This window comes from Plutella xylostella, chromosome 15 (assembly GCF_932276165.1).
Source record: "Plutella xylostella chromosome 15, ilPluXylo3.1, whole genome shotgun sequence".
Classification (NCBI taxonomy): domain Eukaryota; kingdom Metazoa; phylum Arthropoda; class Insecta; order Lepidoptera; family Plutellidae; genus Plutella; species Plutella xylostella.
In genome coordinates, this window is record NC_063995.1 from 11528253 (window position 1) to 11537616 (window position 9364).

The following is a 9364-nucleotide window of genomic DNA, read 5'->3' on the forward strand; positions in this document are numbered from 1 at the left end:
ATCACAGGCGTAAAAGGTTCACTGAAGGACGGGTGTCCATATCACTGTTTGTAATCACTTTCACTAAGTCACTGTTCTCTATACTGGTGTCACGGGGAGGGCGGGATGCCGGCTCGACCCGTACCGTGGATTCGTGAGGGGCTGCGGGGAGCGGCGGTGGTTACCGGCTCGACCCGCAGCAGCGGCGTCGGGGCCACGGGCGTGGCGTCGGGGCCACGGGCGTCGTGAATGTCAACGACGAGCGACGGGTGTCGCGGCAGCTGTGACGGGCGTCGCTGCTGGGCCAGACAGGTGTCTGGAGAGGGGCTGCGGGGAGCGGCGGTGGTTACCGGCTCGACCCGCAGCGGGCGTCACGGTGGAGGCGACGGGCGTCGCGGTAGCAGCGACGGGCGTCGCTGCTGGGCCAGACGGGTGTCTGGAGAGGGGCTGCGGGGAGCGGCGGTGGTTACCGGCTCGACCCGCAGCGGGCGTCACGGTGGAGGCGACGGGCGTCGCGGTAGCAGCGACGGGCGTCGCTGCTGGGCCAGACGGGTGTCTGGAGTAGCGGATGCTACCTCCCGCGCGAAGTCTGCTCCCTGGCTCGGACTTCGGCGGGGTGACTCAGGGAATCGAGGATTCGCCTTCGTCGGGGTTCCTTCCTTGCGGTCGGAGTCACGCAACCATGTGCGGAAAAGGGGAACGCGGAGGTTCGACCCTTTTGGGTGCCTTCCTTGCGGTCGGCTGAGGTGAGAACTGCTAGCTTGCGCTGAGCAGAACTCCGAGTCGAAGCGAGGCTAAGACTGTCGATACAGGTAAAATGAGCATCTATTTATACCCGAGAACAATGGGCCTCCATTGTTCTCGACTCGGGAGAGGCGCGCTCATTGGTCAAGCGCGCCATGCGTGGGTGCGAGGGAGCGATGTGCGTGTGAGCAGGATGGATAGCTCGCTGTCCGTAACAGTCTCCCCCCGGCGTATATGGAATGAGCCTTCTTTGGAGGACAGCGTGGAACTATTCGTCCGGTTTGGACTCCGTGTCCAGGGTAGATGCTGTCTGCCGCATTCTTGGTGCGGCTGGGGGTGGTGTAGATAGCCCTTCTGGATTGACGACCGGTGTGGGCGTCAATGGGCTCGATGAAGCTTCCGCTTGTGGCTGGTTCCTCCTGAAGCGAGTAACGCAGCGGCGTCGGGGCCACCTCGGTGGCGGTCTCTGCACCATGGCTGCTGGTTGCAGTCGGCGGAAGTTCAGGAATGACTGCGGTTGCAGCGGAGTCCCCGCGCTGGCTTAGAGCAGCGGGGTAGCACGACGGGGAGCCGCGCGCACTGTTCGTCAGCGGCGCAGGCTTCGTAGACGTCGGCTCTGGAGTTGGCTCGGTCAAGCCAATGGAGACCCCGCGCTGTGTAAATGCAGCGGGGAAATTGCGGCTCGGCGAAGGGCGGCGCGCAGGAAAGTTGCAGCACGGCAAGGGGCAGTGCGCATGGAATGCCATCGCAGCGGTCTTGCTGACAGGCCTCGGTGCTGGCTGGGGGCAGCCAGTGGAAGTCCCACACTGCACGGTGTGTACAGTGGGACGGTGCCGCGGGGTGCGGCGCTCAGCGGTTGCGAGCGGTGTGGTATCTGGCAGGGTGCCAGTTGGAGTCTCATGGCGCACGGGATGTGCGGCTGGACGGCTCATGTGCGGCTGGGGGCGCTTAGGATGGGACGCTGGTGTCCCAGGCGATGGCTGTCTGCAGCCAGGAGAGTCCCCACGCTGTTTCATAGCGGTGGGGTGGCACGGCGGGGTGCGGTGCCAAACGAGCACAATTGGTTTGCTCACAGGTGCTGACGGGGGGTAGTCAGCGGAGTCCCCGCGCTGTGAGGAAGCAGCGGGGTGATGCCACGTGGGGCGGCACGAAGGGTGTAGCGGTGCAGGCTTGCACGCTTTCTTCATGGAAGGCTGTTGATAGTCTGTGGGTCGTCTGGGTCCAGACACGATGAAGCGGCCACCGGTGGAAGAGGGAGGGCTCCCCCCGTCGACGACTCGTGCAAAGGGTCGTCTTGACGTGGTGGCGGTGAGGCTGCTCATGGAGGCAGCAGGGCGGCGCGTTCGGGAGCGCGCAGTGGGCCTCAGTACGGCTGGTGTCAGTAGGGCTGCTTGGGTGCAGTCCTTGGAGACCCCGTGCTGTCTGTTAACTACGGGGTGACGGTGCGATGGAGATCGGCGCTCTGTGGTCATCAGCGGAGTAGGCTTACTTGCTGATCCTTGGGATGGCTGGGAGTAGCCAGCGGGTCCGCTGGGTGCTGACTCAGGGTTGTGGTCTCGGCGACCTCTTCGACCTCGGTGACCTCGGCGGCCTCGGCGGCCGGGGTGGTCTCGATCGGAGCTTGAGGGGAGGCTCCCCCCGTCGACGACTCGTGACTCGGCGAGGGATCGTCGTGCGGGTTCTGCGGCGGTATGGTGCGGCAGAGTGGCAGACATAGGCAGGAGGACTCCCGCCTTTGTCACTGCAGTGGAGATCCCGCGCTGTATGGTAGCAGCGGGAAGGTGGATGCACGCCGAGGGGTGGCGTGCGGTTGTAGTGGAGACCCCGCGCTGGCTCACAGCAGCGGGGAAACGGTTGCACGGTGAGGGGGCGCGTGCGGTGAACACCAGCGTAGCAGGCTTGCTTGCTGGTGCAACTGGAACTTGTTGCGTGCGTCCAGTGGAGATCCCGCGCTGTGTAGCAGCGGGACGTTGCGGTCGACGGCGGCGCACTCGGGACGCCTGCGGCGCAGGGTCGGCATTGGAGTACCCGCGCTGTTTCGTAGCAGCGGGCTGGCGCGGCAGGGAGCAGCGCCAAGAGGGCATCAGCGGCGTAGTTGTATCCGCTGATGTAGCTGGAGTTGGCCTGGGGTGGCCAGTGGAGTCCCCGCGCTGTCTCATAGCAGCGGGGCGGCGCGGCACGGAGCGACGGTCGTCGTGATTGTCAACGACGAGTGTCGGGCGCCGAGTAGGCTTCAGCGGCGTGGCTGTACCCGGTGATGTAGTTGGAGCTGGCCTGGGGTGGCCAGTGGGACCGCGTGTTGCGTGTCCAGGTTGGTAGCCACGACTCGACGAGGAGGGGCTCCCCCCGTCGTGGATCCACGTCTCGACGAGTGGACGTCTCGGGGCGGTCGTGGCTCGGCTGCTGGATGTAGCAGCGGGATGGTGCCGCGGGGTGCGGCCTTCATAGAACTTCAGTGAAGCGGGCTGCCTCACTGGTGTCGCAGGAGGTGACACTCTTGTGTCAGTGGAGGCCCCGCGCTGTCTGGAAGCAGCGGGGAAAGGGCAATGACGTGCAGCGGAGAGTAGCGGCGCGTTTCGGCTCGCTACTGTTGGTGGGGCCACGTCAGCGGAGGTCCCGCGCTCAGTGGCAGCAGCGGGAAGATGACGCAGCGGAATAACACACAACGGGGAAAGAAGGGCTCCCCCCGTAGGCAACTCACGTGGCTGTGCGGAGTCGTCTCGTGCTGTTGGCTGGACAGCTGGTAGCGGCACAGAGACGGAATCCGCAGGCTGCGGCAGGATTGCGGCAGCGGCGGGGGTGGACGGGGAAGTGGATGACGTCGTCCATTGGAAGGCAGCGTCGGTCTTGACGTGCAGCTCATGTGTGGAGACGTCACGGCCGACATTGTGTGTGTCGGCATGGTATCGTGTGTCGGGTACTCGACACACGAGGACAGGTGTAGTAAGCTCAGCGTCGAGGCTTCGGCGCTCAGGATACGGTACTGTCAGCGGTTGCTGACTCAGCAAGATGATCGTGGAATGGTCATCAGGTTGTAGGACGGTGATGTCCCACTCAGGAACAGCGCCAGTGTCTAGGCGCTCACCACGAGCGTCGAGGTTTCGGCGCTCGGGAAACGGTGGAGTCAGCGGACGCTGACTCAGCGAGACAGCCGTGGGTTGGCCGTCCATCGGCGGAACGGGTGTGTCTCGCTCAGGTACATTGTCAGGGTTGACATGCATGTGGCGAGCGTCGGGGATTCGGCGCTCGGGAAACGGTGGAGACAGCGGACGCTGACTCAACGAGACAGCCGTGGGTCGGCCGTCAATCGGCGGGACGGGTGCGTCCCACTCAGGAACAGCGGCGGCGTCGTGGCGCTCATAGTGAGCGTCAACGTCACACCGTTGTTGGAAAATGGGCAGAGGTTGACTCACCACATCGGTAATAGTTGGGCCGTCATTTGGTTGGACGGCCGGGTGTCGTGCCTCGAGCGTGGCGTCAGGACTGACGACCTCGATGTATGTGTCATCATCACAGCGGTTGGAGTTGTGGCACACATACACTGGCACTTTTTTACTTTCACTACACACACTATTACAGGTGGCGGTGGCGGCCCGGTCGGGCGGGTCTCTATCTAGTAGAGACGGAATGGAATGCACAATAACACACTCATTGTCTTGCACTATGTCAACACTCGCAACACATTCATTTAAGGACACTTTTATCACTGTAGCGGCGTTTATGGCTGAGTGTGAAGGGTACTCGTTCCAGGTAGTCAATGGGTGACTCACATGGTTGGCGGCGGTTCGGTCGTCGGCGGGCGGAACAGGTTTCAGGTAGTCTGGGCCTGCGGCGGTTCTACCGTCGGAGGGTGAAACCGGTTCCAGGTAGCCCGTGACTGTGCCGCGGCACACAGGTGACACATAGTCACTCACATGTTCACTTTCATAATCTTCATTTTCACTGATATAGCAGTAAATTTCACTGTCACTACACTGACGAACAGGAAAGGAATGCCGTTGGTCGACGGTATGCACGTAACTGGGAACGTCACTTTGCTTGATTGGGAGGTCTGCTTCGTAGCAGATCTCATGCTCGGTGTAGCAGGGCTGGGCCTCTAGCTCACTGCAGTGGAGTTGGGCTTCGTTTTCTCTCTGCCAACATGACAGTGTCTCTCGGGGCAGGGTGGTCTGCCCGCCATGGGACATAGGCGCCGGGATGGCGGCATGTGGATGAGCGTCGAGGCCTCGACGTTCGGAGAAAGATGAAGTCGGGTGACTCATCGGTACGGCCGTGGCGTGGCCGTATATTGGTTCATCTTCGTAGATTGACTCGCTTTCATAAGCAAGGCGGCGTTGCATGTGAGCCTCTTCTAGCTCTATCAACTGTTTGTTGATTCGCAACTTAGCTCGCGCAAGCTTGGCGAGCTGCTCTTCAGCCTTCAGCTGAACCTGGCGGATGCGCAGGGAAATCGAGGATCGCTCTGAGTCGGCGATGGAGGTCCCTCGCGGCTCCGTCTCGCGACCGACTACCATAGGGCGGTAGGTCGGCGCGTCAGACGGCCCGGCGAGGGGAAATGTGGCCGCGGGCGCGGCGGGGCGGCGCGTGCCGGACGGCAGCGCCGCGGATGCGGTGCCGCGGCGCGCGCTGGGTAGCGGCGCCGCGGGAAACGGGGTGGCTGACGGCGTGGAGCACGTCAGCAACATTGCACAACACTGGTATCACTGATCCGTCAGGAAACGGATCCGGCTCGAAGGACCAAAACTGTTGAGGACAGCAAGTGGACTGAGCGGTGAATAAAATACCGTTTCGATTCTACTCTCCTCAACAAGAGGAATTTATTTACACAATCACACGGAACACAAAGGTTAACACAAATACATAAAATCACAGGCGTAAAAGGTTCACTGAAGGACGGGTGTCCATATCACTGTTTGTAATCACTTTCACTAAGTCACTGTTCTCTATACTGGTGTCACGGGGAGGGCGGGATGCCGGCTCGACCCGTACCGTGGATTCGTGAGGGGCTGCGGGGAGCGGCGGTGGTTACCGGCTCGACCCGCAGCAGCGGCGTCGGGGCCACGGGCGTGGCGTCGGGGCCACGGGCGTCGTGAATGTCAACGACGAGCGACGGGTGTCGCGGCAGCAGTGACGGGCGTCGCTGCTGGGCCAGACAGGTGTCTGGAGAGGGGCTGCGGGGAGCGGCGGTGGTTACCGGCTCGACTCGCAGCGGGCGTCACGGTGGAGGCGACGGGCGTCGCGGTAGCAGCGACGGGCGTCGCTGCTGGGCCAGACGGGTGTCTGGAGAGGGGCTGCGGGGAGCGGCGGTGGTTACCGGCTCGACCCGCAGCGGGCGTCACGGTGGAGGCGACGGGCGTCGCGGTAGCAGCGACGGGCGTCGCTGCTGGGCCAGACGGGTGTCTGGAGTAGCGGATGCTACCTCCCGCGCGAAGTCTGCTCCCTGGCTCGGACTTCGGCGGGGTGACTCAGGGAATCGAGGATTCGCCTTCGTCGGGGTTCCTTCCTTGCGGTCGGAGTCACGCAACCATGTGCGGAAAAGGGGAACGCGGAGGTTCGACCCTTTTGGGTGCCTTCCTTGCGGTCGGCTGAGGTGAGAACTGCTAGCTTGCGCTGAACAGAACTCCGAGTCGAAGCGAGGCTAAGACTGTCGATACAGGTAAAATGGGCATCTATTTATACCCGAGAACAATGGGCCTCCATTGTTCTCGACTCGGGAGAGGCGCGCTCATTGGTCAAGCGCGCCATGCGTGGGTGCGAGGGAGCGCTGTGCGTGTGAGCAGGATGGATAGCTCGCTGTCCGTAACAATAATATATCTAATATATTATGTATACTTATTTAAATTTTCTGTTACGTAAACAAGATTCAGTTTAGCTTTTAGAGGCACTAAGGTTAATAATAATTAATGAGTTCTTAATTAAATTTCACTCGACACATAGGGTATAATTTTAGTAGCTCTTTTGTTGAAAATTACAGCTATCTTCTAGTCAAGTTGTTTCACAACCACTTAGTTACTGAATTTTAAATGAATTCTAACGTACTATTAAATAGTTAAGTTTAATCAATAGCATGACAAGGTGCCTTGCATACTTTTGGAAATAAATAAATACTAAATAACGAAGCTTGTTGCTAATTAATTGTAAAGTACATACGTTTTGTGAAATATTATGTACTTTATCAATAAACAAAAACTTCTTAAGATTAGAGAATGGATTTCAGTTATCTGTTTAATCAAAATAATTCTACATAGGTATATAATTACAGAGCTACTTTATAAAATATATTTTGAATTTCACAAAATCGGGAAAACCTCGGATTAAATCCCATAGAAAGTACTATAGAGACCGCTAGTCTTGAAATATTATGAGTCGGACCGGCTCCACTTCGGGCAGGATGATTTATTTATTCACCGTCTGCGCAATAAAGTATGCAGCAAGACTGGGGTTATCCGGTGTAAACCAGTTCGTGCCAGTTAATATCTTATGCTTTGGACCGGTAAATGAGCTTAAGCGAAGTGCACTGAGTCTGGCCAGCCCTATTAGAGGTGGGCTCACGTCAAAAACTCGAGATGAGTTGCCGTGCTGAGAATGCTGATGCTGCAAGGTATGGAGTGGCGTTTGATGGTGTTATGCCGAGTTGCAGAAAGGAACTTTAAACTGATCTCGACATTAAATCCCAGACTGTCTCTTTCTGTTCGTATACTGTCAAAGCAATGAGGCAAGGTCGTCGTTAGCGTAAAGTTCCTTTCTGCAACTCAACGACAGCAGTAATCAGTCTGTAGATGTTTTTTTACTGTACTAATGAATTTGGAATATAGTAAATAAGATTAAAGAATCAATAAAGAAGTCGAAACAATGTGTTTGTTTCAGAATCGTTGCAATTGTTTAAGTTTCCTAAGACCCATTCTGTCGTTAGATTATCCCCTCAATTGTTTTATCATTGAAGAAATCGTGAGTTAAAATTATAATATGTATATTCCATCGAAATATCTTCACTTCCCATGCACATCTTTAATTTTAAAATGTACAGAAATATTCAAAAGTAGTAGAAAATTTCTTCGATTTTCAATTCATTGTAAGTCTCGACTGAACGCAAGTTTACCAAATTGCGCGCAATATGTGGTAAAACTTGTATTGGGGTGAAAATATGTAAATATTTCGAGGTGAAACTTTTTAGCTGAAGGCAAAAACACGAAGATGTGAGAATACTAAAAGTACGCAGAAAATCACGTGCTAAGGCTTCGTTATTCTCGCTGATCGCAGATGTTGAAGCAAAAACTTGTGTACAAGAAAAGAGAGACACAACAGAAACTTTTTATTCGTTCCAAAGATACAAGAAACTGTCGAGGGCTTCTTTTGTTATTTTAATTATTAGTTTTTGTGTTGTTTTTTATCTCCTATGCCATAAGAAGAGCAAGAAAAGTTTGAAGCTATTGTTAGTTCATCTGGTACCATAACGAGCACACCAAATTGAATGAATTTTATGTATATGTATGTATGTATGTATATTATATATCTATTAGTAGTATCTAAAGATAATTATAATATCATTGACGTATTTATTAACAAAAAAAAATCGGTGAAGCAAAGTTTTTGTCTGTTTTGATAACAACTTGTAAATACACATACATCACAATGATACATACGTAGGTACGTAACATGTTCAAGGCACCTAAAAACACTGACAATATAACTAGTCAGCAAACAAAATTATAAACTTACATAGGATAAGTTATTCTCTATTGTCGCAGAGGTCTCGGGGGGTTACCACATGAAAGTTTGCAATTACTTGACACAACTGGGTTTCATGACTACAACTGTTTACAGTAATACGTGTATGTCTGCAAAGTTTTTGCTATCATTCATCTAGAATCCAGCCACGAAGAAGTAAAAGAACGAAATAAAAGCTAGCTGTCTGGTGTCATTTTAAAAGTGAATTGGTTTTTCAACCAGTGCCTAGAAACGAGGTATTGGCTATACCGTATAGCACACCTCGTTTCTGGCCACTAGTACTTTTAAATGTAAATGTCTGTTTTGTGTTTACGTGTACAAGTATCGAACGAGAGAGTATTTCAATATTGAAGAGTTGGACCAATTATGTCAGTTGCTCAGTATTTCAGGTTCATTGACCTGCTTATACATGAGTCATTAATAACATTCCACCCTGTATCCTTATACAGGGTACACTTGATATGTCACTCTTGGAGGCTCCCGCCATGCACCGTGACCTAAAAAGCGAAGGCGTTCGTGTGAGTAAATGATAGGTTGTAAAGGAAACAAATAGGAGCTTTAAACCTACTTTGTCTCTCGTCGTAAAGTTGGCTCTTCGTGCGAGGCCTATAAAATACTTCCTCCAGTAACGTTTTGTTTATATTGTTGCCTCGACTGTTAATTGAATGTGTGTCTTATTTCAAAACGTAGGTATAGGCAATTCGTGAATTTTATTTGTTGTGTTTAAAAAAATATTGGTATTTTTCTATTTATGATTTTACCTGGTAAATAGGTATATTTATAAAATTTTGACTTTACATTAGGTAGGTAAGTAGGTAGTAGATGCTATAGTTTATTTGATTCATCGGCATGAAAAAAAATTAAACCACCTTTGTTTTATTTGTACTATCAAAAAACATTCCAATACGTCCTA

At 54.0% G+C, this 9364-nt stretch overlaps 1 protein-coding gene across 1 annotated transcript; it reads right to left on the reverse strand.

Annotated features, from left to right (window-relative positions):
* Positions 1 to 860: 860 nt before the first annotated feature.
* Positions 861 to 5408, reverse strand: LOC125489578 (mucin-4-like). The gene has a single exon (XM_048625721.1). It carries the CDS (start codon positions 5406 to 5408, stop codon positions 861 to 863), a length of 4548 nt encoding a protein of 1515 aa, XP_048481678.1.
* Positions 5409 to 9364: the final 3956 nt, after the last annotated feature.

What these genes read in the sequence shown, in the direction of transcription:
- LOC125489578 (XM_048625721.1), bottom strand. Translation starts at nt 5,408, where the DNA reads ATGTTGCTGACGTGCTCCACGCCGTCAGCCACCCCGTTTCCCGCGGCG.